The 23,383-nt window shown below is 39.7% G+C and overlaps 1 protein-coding gene across 1 annotated transcript in view; it reads right to left on the reverse strand.

Moving 5' to 3' along the window:
• Positions 1–23,383, reverse strand: part of SLC45A2 (solute carrier family 45 member 2) — a 113,449-nt gene that overhangs the window by 37,763 nt on the left and 52,303 nt on the right. Inside the window, exons 6-7 of the mRNA XM_063456840.1 lie at positions 5,996–6,119; positions 1,784–1,989 (exon numbers count right to left, since the gene is read on the reverse strand). Coding sequence (XP_063312910.1) covers positions 1,784–1,989; positions 5,996–6,119 — 330 coding nt within the window. The remainder of the gene's footprint in view (positions 1–1,783; positions 1,990–5,995; positions 6,120–23,383) is intronic.

The following is a 23,383-nucleotide window of genomic DNA, read 5'->3' on the forward strand; positions in this document are numbered from 1 at the left end:
ATTAATGCAGAAATGCTCATAAATTCCTATAATATATACAATGTTGGTGTCCTAAAGAACTAACTACTAGCTACTAAATAAATGCAAAGTGCTGACTAGGGAGAGCAATTTAGAGCTCAGCTAGTACTCTTATTTAATGCATGGTTATTATAGAGAACATCTTTCTGTAGAATTCTCCTCCCTTGAGACACTGATGCATTGCAGGCTAGATGAGTGGAAGCCGCACAGTGTAAAGACATTTAGGTGTATCTGTTAAAATAATGAGCATTCTCTTGTATATCTAATATTTATTAAGCAAAATGAGGCTTGTAATAAGCTGGCATGCATATTTAAAAAGTTTAATTAAATTTACAGCTAAACGGTCAAAGGCAAAGAGTAGAGGAGATGAAGCAGGTAGAATATATGATTTTATTAATAACAAGTTAATGTAACTATGTCACTGTTTAATTGTTTGCATAAATCATGCCCTAATTTTTTTGGTATACAATGCATTTTTTCCCCTCTAAAAAGCCCTGTTTTCAAGTTGTTAGGATAAATTTAGGCACTTTGTTCCCTCTTCTATATGACCCAGCAAGAATAATAAGGGTTATTTACTAAATTGAGTAAATTTCCAATTAAGGGTCATAGAACCATTAGAGGATGTTTTAGTTCAGTTATTTTACAGCTTAATGTAGTGGTTGTGCTTAGAGCCTGTCCCTGCAGGGTGACAATTGTTAACACTGCTTTTTCTCTGAGAAGAGGAAGTGTTTACATGAGTGCCCAATGCCACCTCTTGTTGCTGTCACTTAGCCACTAAAGAGAGGCCTCCTGGTGATGTCCTGCAGTCTTTGCAGGACATTCGTACAGTGGCTTCACACTCTGCATGACGATGTTAAACACTCCCCATAGAGATGCTTTGAACTAAAGCATCTCTATGAGGAGATGATGATTGGCACGGTGTTACAATTGCTTAACATGCGCAATAGCCCCTAATGCTTTCCTATAGGGAAGTAATGGATTGATTGAAATCATAAACAATGTTGATTTTAGCAGGGGAGGAACCGTGGTCTACAGCAAGACAGGCTCACCAATGAATAATGTGATTTATTTCACTATTTGAGGTGCCAAACACTAGGAACACATTTTAACGTTAGGAACATATGTTTGCATTCCTAACGTTAGAGTGTTCCTTGTAATTTGAAATTCACTTTGAATGCTCATTTAAGTTATCCTAATCCAATTTTCTTTTTTATTGGTCCTTTTTTTAGTTGCCATGAAGTATAACTGTCTAAATCAGAAAGTAAGGCACAGATGATTGCCGATATGTTGAGCAGACCTCAGACGTAAATTATAGAATTACAAAAGTTACAATTAAAATTGTGGTTTCAGCAGATATCAGATTTAGGTTGTTATACTTAATCGGGATATAAGAAAATGACAGGGGTAAATGGATGGAGGAGTGATATTGATTCTGGCAGTCTGCCCTGCTGTGGTCAAAAAACAGGTCAATCATGGATGATGTCACCACCTGGTGTCTGGACTGCAGCGGAGAAGAAACCATTTAGAAAATGTTCAGTTTGTTATTGAATCTGAACTATAGAGCAGCAAACGGAGGCTTACAGATTGAGAAAAAAAATTCTACATTTTTTCCATATACAGTGGATCTGCTTCAATGGTATTGGTGAGTTCAAGCATGGATTAGATTTGGATGAACATGGTTATATTGTGTTGCATTGTGTCAACTGATTTATAGTATATAGAATAAATATGTAAAAAAAAAAATAGATAGATAAAAATAACTTACTTCCTCTTCTCTGTGGTATTCAGCTATCAAATTAAAGGGTACGGTATATAAGGTACTTGACATCACCCCGAAAAGTGAACACAAAACCAGGGTGGAATAAACATGGGGAAATAATCCAATAAATCCAGTTCCAAGCCCGAACAGGAGGTATCCAACAAAATACAGACCCTTCAGTCCAATGTACGGTAGAAGGGCTTTCTGAACATCTGAAATATATACAAGATACATTCAGAATAGGAAAATAAATAAATAAAACATGCACCAAAACACAGTGTGATTGTATTTTTTAAAATACCTACAAAAATTATTTCTAAGAGGAAGTATAACAGATTCATCATTTTCATTATTTAGAGAATTGCATTTTAAAGATCATTATTACATTAAAATTTGATCTATCTTGGTTGAAGCTAACCTTTGTATGAAACATGATGCACAATAAATAAATAATGATAAAGTGGTATTAAAGTTTTGAAAAATAACAATGAAATGAATAGAACATAGAGATCGCCAACTGTATCCATTCCAAGAGTGTGCTAAAGTTATTGTTTTGGCACTCGACGGTTACAATTGGGTATATGCTTGTACATATTACACAGCAGTGTTAAAGCAGGAGATGTCAAGTTTAGCTAAACTGCAGTATGAGACATTCTAACCGTCAACCAGTGACAGTCAATCAAAACAAAATTTCATTGCCCCACTGAGAAAATAAAAATGCCTCTCAATAGTATTTAAGATCAAACTTCATGAGTCATGAGATCCATAGGGTATTGACTGACATCATAATAGAATACAGTGTTGAGGATGCATGAAAAACTGCATAGCCTTCATGTTAAGACAATAAAGACAGAGACAGTCTCCTTGCTTCAAAGTCACATCATTGTAGTTTCTGTTAACAATGTACATAGAAGATATGCATTTCAGTTCAAAACCAATTTGATTCATTAATCTGATTTGATAAATGCTCATACATTTTAGAAATTAATACTCATGGGTGGATTTGCCAGCAGCCATTTAAAGCTGTATTAATTAATTAATATATATATAATTCTTTCTCAAGTTTTGAGAAAGGACCAGGATTGGGTCTGAAACGCAGACTCTACATTAATAAAAGTTTATTTTTGAACTAAACAAGTTTGCTGGGTGCCCACTTCATTGGCATTTTTTGGTTATATGTTTGTTTCATTGTGGTTAAGCACCAAGGCATTTGTATATCATTGATTTATGGCACTAGCTGCAATTTGGATAGAAAACGTGCCTTTTTCTCTCAATCTGGGGACAGTCCTAAGGAATGACACCAGAGCTGATCCTCGGCTCTGCCCTTTGTGATGGTCTCATAGTTAGATAGCTGAAAAGAGACTTGCGTCCATCAAGTTCAGCCTTCCTCACACCTGTTTTTTGCTGTTGATCCAAAAGGCAAAAAAAAAAAAACCCAGTTTGAAGCACAATTTTGCAACAAGCTAGGACAAAAAATTCCTTCTTGATCCCAGAATGGCAGTCAGATTTATCCTTGAATCAAGCAGTTATTACCCTACATTGAAAGATTATATCCTTGAATATTCTGTCTTTGCAAGCATGCATCTAGTAGCTGTTTGAACATCTGTATGGACTCTGATAAAACCACTTCTTCAGGCAGAGAATTCCACATCCTGATTGTTCTTACAGTAAAAAAACCTTTCCTTTGCCTTCGACGAAATCTTCTTTCTTCTAGTCTAAACGCATGACCTCGTGTCCTATGTAAAGTCCGGTTTGTGAATAGATTTCCACACAATGGTTTGTATTGGCCTCGTAAATATGTATTGGTCTCCACCCCCAAATTAGGCTCTGCATTTGGCACCTAGGACCACCATAAATCAGAATCCCTCACCCCCCTCCCTGGCCAAAACTAAGCAATTAGAGAGGGGGGAATAAACTATTTTTTTTCTTCAGCCCCTACCTGCCACCCTATATTAGCCCTTAGCCCTATTATAGTCCCTAACCCCCAATTGTAGCTCCTAACTTCAGCCCACACAACACCCTAATTTCAGCACCTATACAACACTACCCATCCCCCCTCCCCCCCCACACTACAGTCCCTAACCCTCCTAATACCGCCTCTAACCCTCAATTTGCCTTAACCCCTAATTGTAGTTCCTATTCCCCACTATGGCCCCTAACCCCCAATTTCATCCCCTATCCCTCACACTACAGCCCTATTCCCCCCCCCCCCCACTTGCAGCCCTTATCCCCTCCTACAGCTGATATTGCCTTACTTCAGTCCTTATGACTACTACAGTCCCTATCCTCTCCTCCACAGTCCCTCTCCCCAATTGCAGCCACCCCCCACTTCAGCCCCTAACCCCCTACATTTCCTAAACCATCAATTACAGCCTATACCCTCCACTATAGCTCCTACCTCTACACAATAACCCCCATTCCCCACTACAGTCCATAGTTCCCTACTATAACCCTTAACTCCTAAGAAGGCCGAATCACCCCACCACAGCCCACTGCCAGTGCCCCCACTGAGATTAGGTTCTGGACCACTGAAGCTATTTGGGCACAAAGATAACACGGATTAGCTATTTTGGGACAAAGAGGACACTGGAATGATTTATAGGAACAGAAATGGCACTGGAAAGCAGGGCACAAAGATGGCATTGATAAGATTTTGGGGGATAAAGGTGGCGCAGTAGGAAGTGTGTGACATGTTATCTGGTGAAGTTGGGGGTGGGGGCAAAGAGGCGGAATGGCTTCTATTGAAAATGTTACTTTTAAGGGTAGGAGTTAGCAATATAGCCATGCCCACCTGGGGGCACCAAACATATTCTTGCACCCAGCCAGTGACCATAGGATTGGCCCTGCATGACACTGAAACCATACCTTGAATATTTTGGACTCTGGTGTTCTCTTCTGGAGACACTAGAAACCTACACAGTTATTCACTAAAGTGAGAATTGTCAAGAACTCTTAGTGCATTTAACATTTTAGACCACAGTATCTGATCTGGGAGCATAACTGGCTGGGATAGTTTTTTCAATTCCACAAATTTTGACAAAAATTTGAAATTCACATGATGCCCCCTTTACAAATCTAACACCAACCAATGTTGGAAGGTATTCTGAAACGTATTGCTCGAGTGCTGTATAACACATTCCTGCAAAGGTAACCTTAAAAGGATACTATAGAGTTAGGAATACAGATCTGTATTCCTAACACTATAACGCTCTCTGTACACCCTCTCTCCCCCTTCCTCATGCCCTACACCCCTTCAACAGCTAAAGAGTTCAAATAAAACTTTAGTTACTTACCTGGATCAAGTGCCAATGTCCCTCGGTGCTAGGTCAGCGCTCCACCTCCTCCAACATTTAATGGGGTTTTCATGGACGCATGCAGAGCGTGAAAATGTCCAGCATCATTTAAGTTACCTGGAGTTCGGTGGCAGCCAGGAAGTACCTCTAGTTGACATCTGATTGACAGCCACTAGAGGCAGTCTTAGTGCTGCAAAGTTATTATTGCAGTTTCTCTAAAATTGCAAAGATTTACATTGCGGGACTAAGGAGGCAGGAACAGTGCACCCAGACCACTTCAATTAGATATATTAATCTGACCTTTACTCCTGTAACCAGTCCTTCGCATTCAACATTGCAGCAAGCTGTAGTACATGAATACGCACTGTATGTTACTGTGAAGCTTCCAGCTCTCTAAAGGGACCACTTCATCTTAATGACGGCCACTAGAAGTGCTTCTGATGAAATAGCGGACTAAAATCTATGGTTTCAGAAAGATCATCTGATTGGCGAGGCTTGTTGCCCCACATGCTAACTAGCCTCCCAATGCTTTCCTATGTGAAGCAGGATGGCAAACGCAAACACCGGTGCTGCAAGGGAGAAAAGGTGACAAAGACTTTTCTTCTTGCAGGTGGGGTTTGGCAACCTAAATGGCCACTATCCTTGGGAATGCACATTTGTATTCCTAAAGCTATAGTGCTCCTTTAATACATTGCACATTAATGTTGGATTTATTGAGGTGGATCTTTGTCATGCAATCCAACATGCTGCACATTACTGGGGATTGTATTGCTTTTGGATACATGAATACAAACCTAAATCTACCATGTGGATTAGGAAAGCAGGACATAGAGATTAGGTTGCAAAATGGGGGTTGTCAAGGCAAGAATGCATATGCAATATGTATGGTTTGAATGTGAATGGCTGTACAGATTGAATTACTTACAGGAATAAAGAGAAGAGGAGATTGCATTTATGCACATGCCCCAGCAGCCAATTTCCACTCCTCTCTCATAGATCAGATATGCTGAAGAATTGTGCGGTGCGTATGGATTTCCATGGTAAACAATCTAGGAAATGTAAACCGCTGTTAAAAACATTGTAAAGATACACATACATTCAGAAAATGCAAAAATACACAGAATAGCACCTGGATGAATGTAAGAGACTAACATTTCACATTTCTTTCTCCAATACTCAAATCTAATAATGTCAGTTCAGAATATGTCTAAGAGACCGTATTTTCATTCCACATTCGTTAAGAGCCTTGGTGCTGCATATTGGTGATGGGCAATATTTTCATATATCTTCACATAGGATTGGCAGGTCTGCGCAAATTTTTACATTATTTTTGACAAATATAGCACACAGTCTTATGACTCACTAAAGTATACTAGTAAGCCAGGTTTACGGTTTCTACATTCACACAATAGTATTTATTAAAATTCATAACCAAGCCTAGTAATTCATAGTCATAAAAAAGTTACCTCTTTAAAATAAGACAATTAAGACTATGTTTTGGTAAAAAAAAATAACACAAAGCTATTAATTTGAATATTAAGGAAATTGGCCACTAAGTTAAACTAAAGATGAAAATGACTTTCTAGATGTTGGATGTAAGTGGAGAACACACACACACACAAAAAAAGAGAAAAATAAAAATGCAACATTCTGTAAACTATATTCCAAGGGCAGCAGTTAACAACCTCTAACCTAAGCAATGCAAATACAAAAGACACAAACTTTGTTTAACCGCATTTAAGATATACAATAAAGTAAACTTAAACTAAACAATAAATGTATTTAAGATATCTTTGAGGCAAAGAACACTATGGGGGAGATGAGAAGAACACTATGGGAGGGGTAAAGAACACTATGGGACAGGGGAGGGGGTGAAAGAGCACCATGGGACATGGGAAGGCGGGAAAGAACACTATGGGATGGGGGGAGAACACTATGGGACAGGGGAGGAGTGGGAAAGAACACTATGAGACAGGGAAGTGGGGGGGGGGGGGAAGAAACACTGGGGTGGGGGGGGACCACTTAAAGAGAAGTGAGAGAAACACTAAGAGGGGGGTGGGAGGAACATTAAGGAGAATAAGAAGGAACCAAGAGACAGGTAAAGGAGGGGGAAGAAGAACACTAATTGACATGGAGGAGAGGAGAGAGGAACACTAAGGGACAAGGAGGGGAGAGTGGCACACAGGGGGGCTGAGTGGGGAGAAAGACACACAGATGAGCCTGGGGGAGAGAAAGTTCACAGATGGGCTGTGGATGAAAGTGACACACAGAAGGGCCTAGGGTGGAAATACAAAGGGGATGGGGGTGAAAGACACACAGGGGCTGGAGAAGAGGAAAAAGACACAGAGGGGCTTGGGGGAGATAGACGGGATGGTGGTGAAAGAGAAACACACAAAGTAGCTGGTAAGAGTAAAAGACACAAAGGGGCTGGGAGAGAAGGAGACACACAAAGGGGCTGGGAGGAGTAAGACACACAGATGGGGGTTGTAAGAGATACACAAGTGAGATGCAAGACACACAATGGGGAAAGATAGGGGATAAGATACACTAAAGGGGGTAAGACATTTTAAAAAGGCGATAAGAAACAAAAGGCAGGTTAAGAGGCACACAGTTGAAGATGCTTTTGGGGGGGTGCCAAAATCATCTTCGCCTGTGTACCCAAAAATCATTGCACCGGCCCTGCCAGTAACAGTTATGTAGTCCCCAAAGTTTTGGTGTTTAGTCAGCAAATGCGTATCGCTAGGATTCCGACTTTATTAACCACATCGCGACTTCGGACATCTCAGGTACGTCCGACAAAAAACAGTCCTTAAGGACCTCGGACTTACCGGATATGTCTGCGGGGAATTAGAGCGCTGGAAGCGATCATGATCGCTTCCAGCCACTCTATCGGTCTTGCAGCGATGCCTCGATGTTGGGGCATCGTGCAATATCCCATCTCACTGCCAGGCCGCCGGAGAACACCAGAACGATCACTTCCGGGTTGCTCCGACAGTGCAGAGCATCGGATGCCATCAGGCAGGCTTCTGATGCTCTGCCAGTGCTGAGTACCTTGAGGCTCAATGAATAAATACATTAATTAAAATAAAAAATATATTTTTTTTAATTAACCCCTTCCCTCCTTCTCCCTCTCCCATGTCCTTACCCGATTGCCGCCGTTCCGCCTCCGGCGATCAGTCTTCTGCTCCACTGGGGGGACTGTCTGACAGCCCAAACAGTCCCCCCTCTGCAAATATATGACCATATGACCACATGGCCTCAATAGGTATCTAAAGTGCTATATATATAATATATGTATTCATAATAAGTGTATTTTTGTATTACTATATACATATATTAATATAAAAATACACTTAGAGTAAAATTACACATGTATATATACACATAATATATAACTATATATTGTAAAAAATAATTTAAAGACATTTATATATATGTAATTTTGTTCTAAATGTATTTTGATATATCTATGTATATATAAAAATACAAAATATACATATGTCAAAATATATATATATTTACATAAATAATTTCATTAATATACACATAGACTTCAAATATATAAATATGTATATTTAAATTCTACGTGCATATTTATGTAATATTTTTACATAATTATATACTCGAGTATAAGCCGACCCGAATATAAGCCGAGGCCCCTAATTTTACCCCAAAAAACTGGGAAAACTTATTGACTCGAGTATAAGACTAGGGTGGGAAATGCAGCAGCTACTGGTAAATTTCTAAATAAAATTAGATCCTAAAAAAATTATATTAATTTAATATTTATTTACAGTGTGTGTATATAATGAATGCAGTGTGTGCGTATGAATGCAGTGTGCGTATGAATGCAGTGTGCGTATGAATGCAGTGTGTGCGTATGAATGCAGTGTGCGTATGAATGCAGTGTGCGTATGAGTGCAGTGTGTGTGTATGAGTGCAGTGTGAGTGCAGTGTGTGTGTATGAGTGCAGTGTGTGTGTATGTGTGCAGTGTGAGTGCATTGTGTGTGTATGAGTGCATTGTGTGTGTGTATATATTAATTGAATATTTATTTACAGTGTGTGTATATAATGAATGCAGTGTGTGCGTATGAGTGCAGTGTGTGTGTATGAGTGCAGTGCGTATGAGTGCAGTGCGTATGAGTATGAGTGCAGTGCGTGTGTGTATGAGTGCAGTGTATGTGTGCAGTGTGAGTGCAGTGTGAGTGTATGAGTGCAGTGTGTGTGTGTGTGTATGAGTGCAGTGTATGTATGAGTGCAGTGTGTGTATGAATGCAGTGTGTGTATGAGTGCAGTGTGTGTGTATGAGTGCAGTGTGTGTGTATGAGTGCATGAGTGCAGTGTGTGTGTATGAGTGCAGTGTGTGTGTGTATGAGTGCAGTGTGTGTGTGTGTATGAGTGCAGTGTGTGTGTGTATGAGTGCAGTGTGTATGTATGACTGCAGTGTGTATGTATGAGTGCAGTGTGTATGTATGAGTGCAGTGTGTATGTATGAGTGCAGTGTGTATGTATGAGTGCAGTGTGTATGTATGAGTGCAGTGTGTATGTATGAGTGCAGTGTGTGTATGAATGCAGTGTGTGTATGAATGCAGTGTGTGTATGAATGCAGTGTGTGTATGAATGCAGTGCGAGTGCAGTGTGTATGTATGAATGCAGTGTGTGAGTGCAGTGTGTGTGAGTGCAGTGTGTGTATATGAATGAAGTGTGAGTGTGTGTGATGCAGTGTGTGTTTGTGTATGTGTTGGTGGGGGTGGGCATTTTGATTGTTATATTATTAATTACTTTATTCATTATTATTTTATTTTTTAATATTTATTTTTTTAATTATTCCGATTTTTTTTTGTCCCCCCTCCCTGCTTCCTAGCTGGCCAGGGAGGGGGGCTCTTACTCCCTGGTCGTCCAGCATTGGCAGTTCAGTGGGGGGTAGAGGGGGACTGGCAGAGCTGTAACTTACCTGTCCTGCAGCTCCTGTCAGCTCCCTTCTCCTCCGCGCCGTCCGGTCAGCTCTTCTGTCAGCTCACACTGTAAATCTCGCGAGAGCTTCGGAGCTGACCAAGGTGCTGAACGGACGGCGCGGAGGAGGAGGGAGCTGACAGGAGCTGCAGGAGAGGTAAGTTACAGCTCTGACAGCCCCCACATCCCCAGTCTGTATTATGGCAATGTAAATTGCCATAATACAGACATTGACTCGAGTATAAGCCGAGTTGGGGTTTTTCAGCACAAAAAATGTGCTGAAAAACTCGGCTTATACTCGAGTATATTTATTGATTGCATTTTGGGGGACCTGCGTGACAACCCAAGCCAAAAGTCCAGAGAATCTAAATTGATAGCACTATATTTAATCATGTAACTTTCCAAGACACCATAAAGCCTGTACATGTACCGTTTTTACACTGTAGACTTTGTTGAACACAAATATTAGTGTTTCAGAACAGTAAGACATATCACAGTGTTTTTGTATTTTTCACACACAAACGGCACTTTCACTGATGAAATCATTGTTGTGATACGTTTTACTGTTTTGAAACACTAATATGTGTTCAGCGAAGTCTCCCGAGTATAACAGTACCCCCCATGTACAGGTTTTATAGTATTTTTTAAAGTTACAGGGTCAAATATAAGGCCGTTCTCTCACATTGAAATTTTCCAGATTGGTTATGTTGCCTTTGAGAGCCTATAATAGCACAGGAATGAGAATTACCCCCATGATGGCATATCATTTGCAAAAGAAGATAACTCAAGGTATTGCAAATGGCGTATGTTCAGTCTTTTTTAGTAGCCACTTAGTCACAAACATTGGCCACAGTTAGCGTTCATAATAGTTATTTGCATTTTTAACACACAAACAAATATAAATGCTAACTTTGGCTGCTAAAAAAGACTGGACATACCCCATATTGAATACCATGGGTTGTCTACTTTTCAAAAATATATGGTTTGAGGGAGGTAAATTACATTGGAGGCTTCAAAAATGTCCCAAATAGGACATGGGTGCATGATGACCAGCTGTGAAAATTCCAAGTGGGAAAACTGGAATGTGCACCCTCCAAATAAGGTATTTTAGCCCCCTGAGAAAACGACACACATATACATGGGTGGTATCACTGTACTCAGGAGATGTTGCTGAACACATATTGGGGTTCTTTGACAGGAACGCTTAAAGTTCGTACATGTATTCTTAAATTGCTATGTGTGACAAATAGATTGGTGGTAAAATGGTTGCATGGAAATAGTCAAAATACCCCAAGTGTAATACCTTAGGCTGTCTTCTTTTAAAAATATATACACATGTGAAGGGTTATTCAGGGATTCCTGACAGATATCAGTGTTACAATGTAACTTTCCAAAAAAAGCTAATAACATGTTAGCATTTGGAATTTCTAAACTCATGACAAAAATTTATAAACTATTTAGCACGGGTGTTTTTTGGCAGTTGTAGATGCGTAACAGATTTTGGGGGTCAAAGTTAGAAAAAGTGGTTTTTTTTATAAAAAAATGTTCATCATATTTTAGAATTGTTTTTATAGTAAATTATATGATATGATGAAAATAATGGTATCTTTAAAAAGACCATTTAAAGGAGCACTATAGGGTCAGGAACAAAAACATGTATTCCTGACCCTATAGGGTTAAAACCACCAACTAGCCCCCTGCCCCCTCATGCCTCCCTAAATATAGTAAAATCCTACTTTTATTCAAGCCTGAAGCTGCAGGCTTTGTCCCAGTTTCCTTTTGACCTGCCCACTGACATCATCAGAAGTGGTAGCCGGATCCAATCACAATGCTTACCCATAGTATTGGCTGAGACTGACAAAGAGGCAGATCAGGGGCAGAGCCAGCATGCTTCAAACACAGCCCTGGCCAATCAGCATCTCCTCATAGAGATGAATCGAATCAATGCATCTCTATGAGGAAAGTTCAGTGTCTGCATGCAGAGGGTGGAGACACTAAATGTTTGGATGCATTTTAGGCAGCCATGACCCAGGAAGGATCTCTAATAGTGATGTCGCGAACACAAAATTTTCGGTTCGCGAACGGCATTTCCAAAGTCCATTTGCACAACCGCAAACTCCCCATTTGCACATGTTTTAGTGCAAACTAGTCTAACTACTAATATAGTTGAAACATGCTACTTTTATTCATGCCAGACAACCATGCAGGCCAGACTAACAAACATGCCAGGGCCAATCATAGTTAACCACCTCAGATAGTAACATGGCTCCCCTCTATATACAGAGTAACATGGCTCCCCTCTATATACAGTGTAAACATGGCTCCTCTCTATATACAGAGTAACATGGCTCCTCTCTATATACAGAGTAACATGGCTCCTCTCTATATACAGAGTAACATGGCTTCCCTCTATATACAGAGTAACATGGCTTCCCTCTATATACAGAGTAACATGGCTCCTCTCTATATACAGAGTAACATGGCTTCCCTCTATATACCGTGTCAACATGGCTCCCTCTATATACAGAATAACATGGCTCCCTCTATATACAGAATAACATGGCTCCCTCTATATACAGAGTAACATGGCTCCCTCTATATACAGAGTAACATGGCTCCCTCTATATACAGAGTAACATGGCTTCCCTCTATATACAGAGTAACATGGCTTCCCTCTATATACAGAGTAACATGGCTTCCCTCTATATACCATGTAAACATGGCTCCCTCTATATACAGAGTAACCCTGGCTCCCTATATATACAGTGTAACATGGCTCCCCTATATATACAGTGTAAACATAGCTCCCCTCTATATACAGTGTAAACATGGCTCCTCTCTATATACAGAGTAACATGGCTCCCTCTATATACAGTGTAAACATGGCTCCTCTCTATATACAGAGTAACATGGCTTCCCTCTATATACTGTGTAAACATGGCTCCCTCTATATACAGAGTAACATGGCTCCCTCTATATACCGTGTAAACATGGCTTCCCTCTATATACCGTGTAAACATGGCTCCCTCTATATACAGTGTAAACATGGCTCCTCTCTATATACAGAGTAACATGGCTCCCTCTATATACAGAGTAACATGGCTTCCCTCTATATACCGTGTAAACATGGCTCCCTCTATATACAGAATAACATGGCTCCCACTATATACAGAGTAACATGGCTCCCCTCTATATACAGTGTAAACATGGCTCCCTCTATATACAGTGTAAAAATGGCTCCTCTCTATATACAGAGTAACATGGCTCCCCTCTATATACAGAGTAACAAGGCTCCCTCTATATACAGAGTAACATGGTTTCCCTCTATATACCGTGTAAACATGGCTCCCTCTATATACAGAATAACATGGCTCTCTCTGTATACAGAGTAACATGGCTCCCCTCTATATACAGTGTAAACATGGCTCCTCTCTATATACAGAGTAACATGGCTCCCTCTATATACAGTGTAAACATGGCTCCTCTCTATATACAGAGTAACATGGCTCCTCTCTATATACAGAGTAACATGGCTCCCTCTATATACAGTGTAAACATGGCTCCTCTCTATATACAGAGTAACATGGCTCCCCTCTATACAGGGGCGTACCTGGAACATTTGGCACCCGGGGTGGATCCTTTATTTGGCACCCCCCTTCCAACTTTGAAATGTAAAAAACAACTGCGATTTTTTTTAAATGTATGTGTGTATAGTGTATGAAGTGTGTGCAGTGTGTGTATAGAGTGTGCAGTGTGTGCATAGTGTATACACTGTGTGTATAGTGTGTATGCAGTGTGTGTAGTGCATGTAGTGTGTGCAGTGTGTGTATAGTGTGTGCAATGTGTATAGTGTGTGCAGTGTGTATGAAGTGTGTGTAGTGTGTGTATATTGTGTGCAGTGTGTATGCAGTGTGTGTAGTTTGTGTGTATAGTGTGTACAGTGTGTATAGTGTGTGTGTGTGTGTATTGTGTGTATTGTGTGTATAGTGTGTACAGTGTGTATAGTGTGTACAGTGTGTATAGTGTGTGTATAGTGTGTGTATAGTGTGTGTGCAGTGTGTGTATAGAGTGTGCAGTGTGTGCATAGTGTGTGTATATAGTGTGCAGTGTGTGTATAGAGTGTGCAGTGTGTGCATAGTGTATGCAGTGTGTGTATAGTGTGTGTATAGTGTATGCAGTGTGTATGGTGTGTGTATATAGTGTGTATGCAGTGTGTGTAGTGCATGTAGTGTGTGTAGTGTGTATAGTGTGTGCAGTGTGTATAGTGTGTGCAGTGTGTATAGTGTGTGCAGTGTGTATGTAGTGTGTGTATATTGTGTGCAGTGTGTATGAAGTGTGTGTAGTGTGTGTGTATAGTGTGTGCATGGTGTATGCAGGGTGTGCATGGTGTATGCAGTGTGTGCATAGTGTATGCAGTGTGTGCATAGTGTATGCAGTGTGTGCATAGTGTGTAGAGTGTGCATTGAGTGCATAGTGTGTGTGCATAGTGTGTGTGCATAGTGTGTGTGCAGTGTTTGCAGTGTCTGTAGAGTGTGTATAGTGTGTGTGTAGTGTGTATGCAGTGTGTGTAGTGTGTATGCAGTGTGTGTAGAGTGTATGCAGTGTGTGTAGAGTGTATGCAGTGTGTGTAGAGTGTATGCAGTGTGTGTAGAGTGTATGCAGTGTGTGTAGAGTGTATGCAGTGTGTGTAGAGTGTATGCAGTGTGTGTAGAGTGTATGCAGTGTGTGTAGAGTGCATGCAGTGTGTGTAGAGTGCATGCAGTGTGTATGCAGTGTGTGTAGAGTGTGTGTAGAGTGTATGCAGTGTGTGTAGAGTGTATGCAGTGTCCCCAAGGGGTCCCCAAGCCCCTAGTCACACACCTGTAGCGGAGTGCAATATTAGAATCCACGATCTCCGCTGGTATAACAGGTAAATCCACAGTCGGCGCTGAAAAGTAAGGCAATATCCCCAATCCTCCCAATAACCAGACGAAACACAGTCTGGGAGTCAACTAACTGGCTTTATTCACAGGCTTGTAGATTTATACAGTTCCCCATGCAAGGGGTTTCCTTACAGAGGTTTCAGGGGATTTCTCCCATCAGGCAGTGTAATTCTCCCAGTGGGCATTGCTACACGAGAGGGATACTCCCACTAAAATGGACGATTAAGTGGATTATCCCCTAGTGTAGCAAAACTGACAATTCACATTAAAATACATGTTATGGGCATTATTCGGTACATTGACATAACCGAACGTTCGGTAGATAGCTGGGGTCTGAGCGCATCTTTTGTGATAATACCGCTCAGATCCCAGCTGAAATGACCGAACGCCGCAACAAATACAGTTCTACATTGAAGTTCCCCTCAATCTGCCGATTGCACTTAGGGGAACGATCCTACCGAACACTGGGCTCCCAAACGGTCTGGAAGTCCAGCGGTGTTCGTGTCATCGAGTAGCCGTTTTCAGTTCCAGGCGCTCGACGACCAAACACCGCTGAAGAATAGAGAATCCAAGATGGCCGACCGCCGCATGGTCGGTAGCCGAACGACGGCCACCTAGGAGAGCCTCTAATTACCGATTGCAACATTGTTGCAATCGGTTAACAAGCGCCACACGCCTCTAAGTGTGTGGTCTATCAGGAGAGCCCGTATTCGTTCCACGAACAGCCCGGATAGCCGCTGTTGGTCAAACGAAGGACTTGCATGCTGGTAGCTTACGGCTGCCAGCATGCAAATTACCATAGCCCAATATACATAGTAAAATACATATAGCACACAGTACAACCTACAGACAACCTTTCCTACATTATAGTCCAGAAGTGGCTAGGTTTGCCACAACACCCAAATAAAAAAGCCCCTACTTACCCCCCTCACCCTAAAAAATAGTGAGGGGGGAATAAAATTACTACCCTATAAAGTAAAATTCAACTTACTATTCAACGTCTTCTTTTTTCTAAAATCTTCATTTTTCAGCCCCAAAAAAGCCATCATACCCGTCGAACTTAAAAATAAAATAAAAAACCCGAGCGAGAAAAAAAAATTAATCCATCTTCACCCATGGAGGGCACCGCGCAGACTAGGATATTAACATATACCCTATTGTTACAATTGTTACTTGAAAAGCATGAGGAATGCCGTTGGGGTACCACATGCTCATTTGTTATACCTCCATGCACTACAAAAATAAAGAATTTAAAATAAATAAATAAATGAAAAATGAAAAATGTATGCAGCTTCCAAGTGAATCTAAAATGGATGCTGTGCAGGATGTGGGAGGGTCTGCTAGGGAGGGTGTGCTGCTGATTGGCTGGAATGTGTCTGCTGACTGTGAGGTACAGGGTCAAAGTTTACTCAATGATGACGAATAGGGGGCGGATCGAACGGCGCATGTGTTCGCCCGCCGTGGCGACCACGCTATGTTCGACGGGAACTATTCGCCAGCGAACCGTTCGGTACATCACTAATCTCTAACAGCCATCTAAGGAGTAGCCAGTGAAGTTATCACTAGGCTGTAATGTAAACACTGCATTTTCTCTGAAGTGTTAACAGCAAAAAGCCTGAAGGTAATGATTCTACTCACCAGAACAAATTCAATAAGATGTAGTAGTTCTGGTGACTATAGTGTCCCTTTAATGGCAAGAAAAACGGTATATAATATGTGTGGGTACAGTATATGAGTAAGAGGAAAATTACAGCTAAATACAAACAGCAGAAATGTAAAAACAGCCCTGGTCCTTAACGGTAAGAAAATTGAAAAGTGATCTAGTCACTAAGGGGTTAATGGTATGTTGCTGTTTGGGGATCACCTCCTATTAATAATCCTCATATTTTCATTAAGTGGGCAGTCTCAAGTGTGAGAGACGCATTGTAAATGCTGAATGTACAATATATAAAATACTAATATAGTTGAATTCATATTTCTGTAGGGTACTAAATTAAACCTTCCTCTTCTTAGAATCTTAGAATTTCTTGAAATTAAAAACTGAGTTACCATGGTAACCAATCTACTTGTAGTTTCTTTGACATATCTGCTGATTAGAAGTGTAACTAGTAACCACCAGGCCCTGGTGTGCAAATTGCCCTGGGTTCCTCCTCCGTGACTCATTTCAATTTAAGTAAGAAAGAGGGGTTATAAGTATGATATGTAAAAGACCTGGAGAATATTTTTTTTGGTATATAATTCTGTTGGAATTGATTAACTTACAGAGCAGGGTTACCCATAAGGTAGATCCCCGGATGCTTTAAATACTACAGCTTCCACCATGCTTTGTCACAGTAAAGATTAAAAGAATTATCAGAGGTTTACAAATAAAAAAAAAATAAAAAAAAAATTAAGTCCTGCGCTCAAACTCCCACAACTCTTGGGCGGCAACAACAACCATAGTACACATCAGCCCCAATACATACAGTAAAAAAGAAAGAAAAAAAAGTTACCTGTGCTCTTCCCAAGTCCCTATGCATATTTTAACAAATGGAGGTTTTTTTAGTTTCTCTAATGGCCATGAAGGGGAAAGCCCACCTCCCACCTCTCATGTGGGTCCTACACTGACTATTCACCTTTCTTTCTTGAGCTTCTGGCAAAGATATCTCTAATGAGACAGAGAGGGGTATTTTTTATATACACCCCTATATACTTAGTAACCCTTAATAGGGAACACATGGGATGGGCGGCAGCATCATAACAAAAAAAAATGACCATAGTACACATCAGCCCCAACACATACAGTAAAAAAAAGTTACCTGTGCTCTTCCCAAATCTCTATGGCAGGTTATCAGAGGTGTACCTACAACATCTGGGGATCTACCTTTTGGGCAGCACTGTTATAGAGCATGTATTTTGTTAGGGAAAAGATGGGTAACCTTAGCAATCCGATATTGTTCGCATTGTATTTGGCGAATGGGGTATAAGTTATACATGTTGGTCTTGGAAAATTGATGGAAAAACTGAAGCTTTGATGTAGAAAAGGGTCATAGTTTTTTATATTACTTGGAAACCAGAGTAATCTGAATGTACCTTTCCTGGTTAAATACTTTGTTATTATTATACTGTGAGTATCATACATTTAAACTTAATTGTCATTGTGGCCCATATATTAGAGAATGTGTATACTTTATATTCTTTTCTGACAAAATTTAGAGGGAGGGTCATTGTTTTTACATAGTATGTCCTATAAATTAAAACTCTATTGTCACCATAACACTAATAGGTAATGATTATGCTCTTTAAAACCATTCCCTATTGTTCAGTTATCTTGAATTTTATGATGGTATTCAGTCTGCTGTGCTAATGTTTTTAAAGTATATCTCTATATCTATAATAGTTTTAGTACTTCTGACCTTTATTCTCTTTTTCAACAGTGGGGACCTGTATTTTTCTATTTTTCGCTGAGGTATTGTTCGTTCTATTTCACTGTACTTTTTCTACCTAAACTTTTCTTATTTGATTGGTGCTTATTCATTTTACTCCTTTATTTCTGTACAGTTTCATTTTATTTTCCAGAATTCATTCATTGGTACGTTCTGGAGGCAGACAGGTTGCAGCTCTTAACATCCACTGCTTGAAGGTTTGGGTTTTCATTACCTTATCTTGCTTACAAATTATGACATCTATGAATTCTACTTCCCGTTTCTGTAATTAGGGGCAAGCTGTACTCTCCATGTGTTGTATTGTAGTCTAAAAAATCATCTAATAGGATGGCACTGCCCTGCTAAATGAAAAATATATCATCTATATACCTATATATGAATGAAATTAAAAAAACAAAAACGTAAAAAGTTACAAGAATTCCTTTCTTTCGTAATTTTGGTCTTTCAGACAACTTTACTAATACGAAGTAAAATATACTTGATACTGGTAAATAAGGGAGATGTAATCCTCCATCCTGTCCCTACCCACCATGTGGCAAGGAGGGGCATACCTACTAAACAGTGAGTAGGCAATGGCTGTAACGGGGCAGCTACTAAATAAAATGAATGAGGGAACAGTGTCCTAATAATTTTAAAAAGTATCCCCTCCCCAGTGACTAGGGGAAAGGGAAAGGAAGACAGAAAGAAAGAACACACCCTACCAACTGCCCTCACCCTAATAATAGTGAGGGGGAAGCCAAACTAAATACATGTAAAATAAAAGATTCCTACTTATGATTAGAGGACATCTTTTCTTCAGCTCCAAAAAAGACCAAATAAAAATCCCTAAATTAGTGAATGAAATAACTAATTGGATGGACGAGATTTGGGTCCAAACAATCAATTCATTCTTTGTTTCATTAATTTTTATTTGCATTTGTCTTTCAGAAGAAAATGAATGCAAAAGTCTGGAACTTATTAATGGGGCACAAAGGATTTTTTATTTTTGTTTTTATTTTATTTTTTAACATCAGATAATGGTATTTGATTCATAATATCTTTGTCATAATTAGTTCTATTATCAAACACCATATCAATTGTTAAAACATTTATTTTGTAGTTTCATACTGTATAAAATATTTATATTTAAACAAAATGACGTAGTTACAGTCTACCTCAATTACACGTCCATCTTGAGCACTGTCGGGAGGAGAGCGAATCAGCCTCCGAGGTCACCTCTGAAACATCTATATTCTCCCAGGGATTCCATATTCTATAAAGGATTTTTTTATTTTAAGAGCAGTTAAACTAAGAATTAAATGTGTAAAGTTTTCCCCCTCCCAAGTTTAATCTGGTCACCACTAGACCTCAGGAAAGCAAGCCACGCAGCTATAGAAGAAGCTTGCCCACAGGTTAATACATGAAGCCCATACAGGAATAGCCTTTGCAAAACAACACAGTCAAAAATAATCATACGTAAACGCATCCCTGCAGCATACTAAACCCCAAGCAGCCATCACACACATACACACACCACTTACACACACACACACAATTCATCCCCATACACAGTCCACAATTACACACACACACACACACCCCATGATACACAGCCCACATATATACACTGATCGGCCACTACATTAAAACCACTGACAGTTGAAGTGAATAACATTGATTATATTGTTACAATGGCACCTGACACGGTGGAATATATTATGCAGCAAGTGAACAGTCAGTTCTTGAATTTCATATGTTGAAGGCATTAAAAATCTTAAAGCAAAGAGATCTGAGTGATTTTGACAAGTGCCAAATAGTGATGGCTAGAGGACTGGGTCAGAGCATCTCTAAAAAAGTATTGTGGGGTATTCCCGGGATGCAGTGGTTAGTACCTACCAAAAGGGGTGCAAGGAAGGAAAAATCGATGAGCCGGTATTAGGGTTATGGGCACCCAAATCTCATTGATGCAAATGGGTAAGGAAGGCTAGTTCTTCTGGTCCAATCACATAGAAAAGCTACTGTAGCTCAAATTGCTAAAAAAAAAAAAAAAAAAAAAAAAAAAAATGCTTGCCATGATAGAAAGGTTTCAAAACACACAGTGCATCTCAGTTTGCCGCCTATAGGTAACCAGTGCACACAGTTACATCTGTCCACTGCCGAAAGCACCTTCAATGGGGAAATGAGCAACATAAGTGGACCATGGAGCAATGGAAGAAGGTTTTCATGCTTTTTTGGGGGGGATCAGATCAATGTCCAGGTGAATGTGCATCATTTACCTGTCGAAAAGATGGCAGCAGGATGCACTATGGGAAAAAAAGGCAGGCTGGCCGGCAGAGGCAGTGTTATGATATATGCAATTCTACGAAGAAGTAAGTAGAAGCATAGATCAGGGTGTTGCAGTGGATGTGATACATTTGGATTTTGCCAAGGCGTTTGATACAGTTCCACACAATAAATTAGTGTTCAAAATTTAAAGAAATTGGTCTAGATGAAAATTCTTGTTCTTGGGTAGAACATTGGCTTAAAAATAGAGTACAGAGAGTTGTCATCAATGGTGCATTTTCAAACTGGACAGAGGTGGCAAGTGGTGTCCCTCAGGGTTCTGTTTTGCGACTCCTTCTGTTTAACAGGTTTATAAATGATCTTGAAGACAGCATTGAAAGTCATGTTTCAGTGTTTGCAGATGACACAAAACTTTGTAAAATAATACAATGTGAGCAAGATATTACTTTGCTGCAGAGGGATTTAGATAGACTGGGGGACTGGGCACTCAAATGGCAGATTACATTTAATGTAGAAAAATGCAAAGTTATGCACTTCGCGTCAAGCATGCACAAGCAACGTATACCCTTAATGGAAGCGAATTAGGGATAACAACACACGAAAAGGAACTGGGAATTGTTCTAGACAACAAACTATGCAACAATGTGCAATGTCAATCAGCAGTGGCTAAGACCAGTAAGGCATTAATTCTTGGGATGAGAAGATAATTTTGCCTCTTTATAAAATCGCTGGTAAGAATATGCTGTGCAATTTTGGGCACCTGTACTTAAGAAGGATATCATGGCACTAGAAAGAGTGCAAAGGTTGGCTTCAAAATTAATAAAAGAAATGGAACATATCCGCTATGAAGAAAGGTTAACAAATTTTAACCGCTTTAGTTTAGAAAAACGTCGCCTCAGAGGGATATGATAACATTATACAAATATATCTTTGTCCAAAACAAACCATTGTGTGGAAATCTATTCACAAACAAGAAAGAAAGAAAAAAATATATATATACTTTAGACACAACAGGGTAATCTCGAAATCCTGGTCCGTTTAGGGGTACTTGAGGACTGGGTTGGGAACCCCTGGTGTAAGGCAAAGGAAGGTTTTTTATGTTTTTTTTTTACCGTAAGAACAATAAGGATATGGAATTCTCTGCCTGAAGAAGTGGTTTTATCAGAGTCCATACAGATGTTTAAACATCAACTAGATGCATACTTGCAAAACAGAATATTCAAGGATATAATTTTTCAATGTAGGGTAAATGCTTCTTGATTCAAGGATTAATCTGACTGCCATTCTGGGGTCAAGAGGGATTTTTTTCCTAGTTTGTTGCAAAATTGGAAGTGCTTCAAACTGTTTTTTTTTTTTTGCCTTGTTTTGGATTAACAGCAAAAAAAAATGTGAGGAAGGCTGAACTTGATGGACACATGTCTCTTTTCAGCCTATGTAACTATCTATATTGGGAAACCATGGGTCTTGACATTCATGTAGATGTTACTTTGACACATACCACCTACCTATAAATTGATGTAGACCATGAACTCCTCTTCATGCACCCCACTTCACAACTTGCATGACTTAAAGGATCTGCTACGAATATCTTGGTGCCAGATACCACAGGACAATTTGAACAGTCTTGTGGAGTCTATGCTTTGACACATCAGAGCTGTTTTGGCAGCACAAGGGGGACCTACATGATATTAGGTGGGTGGTTTTACTGTTGTGACTGATCAGTGTATGTAACATACAAATAATAATTAACAGCTCATGCACAGACACAATGCAACAGCCCACATACGCAGAAATACAACCCTACAAAGCAACCCATACATAACACAAGCAATATAAGCATACGTTAATTTAAAAAAATAAAACAAAACACAGCACTCCAAGGGACTTCATAGTCTTTTTGTGGCACAGTGCTACTAAAAGGTTGCCTAGCCCACACCAAGGGTTTAGGTATGTTTATTGAATTCAAAAGTAATAAAGCATAAGCAGCAGATGGGCAAGTAGTCAGATGGAAAAAAGTCTTGCTTCTGGAGGTAGATGAAGTTCTGGTTACTTAAAGAGTTGCTGTGGCAGCAGGTTTGTACTTTAGAATAATGGTTTTGGAGAGGAGTCATCAGTAACTGCTTAAAGAAGGAAGACAAGCACTGAACTAAAAAAGTAACATAAAGCACTATAATTACTACATTTGATGCAGCCATTTTAGCGGTTCAGGTGCAAGGAGACTATAGATTATCTATTAAAGTTCATGTTTTGATGGCAGTGATCGTTAAACTGAGCTCAGCACTCAGTCTATTATTGTCATCCAAAATACAGATTAAGGGAACAGCACTCACAAAACATTTTTAAATCTTACAAAGCTACTTAAAATCACTTACCTTGGCAAACAAACAATAAGAGCATTTGGTCACACCATATCGCCATATAATATAATCCCACTACTACATAAGAATACCCCAATATTGGTGGTTTCTATGCTAATTTTTTATTTTTGTCAGTCTTGGTTTTATTGTGGCATAAATTGAACATGAAATACAGTGGTACATCCATTACAAACAAGATGAGTTATAGTAAGACAACATGCCTACAGGAACTGGCGTCCGCATGGAGGCAGGATAAAACAACATTAATATTCAGTCAAATTCACAGAGTGAATGTGCCCCTTTTGTAAGTAAAAAAAAACAAATTATATGCCTGAGATGAATTGCCATATATAGGTGCGTTAGAAAGAATATAAAGTATATTGCTAGAGGAAC

The sequence above is a fragment of the Pelobates fuscus genome, chromosome 5, assembly GCF_036172605.1.
Source record: "Pelobates fuscus isolate aPelFus1 chromosome 5, aPelFus1.pri, whole genome shotgun sequence".
NCBI lineage: Eukaryota > Metazoa > Chordata > Amphibia > Anura > Pelobatidae > Pelobates > Pelobates fuscus.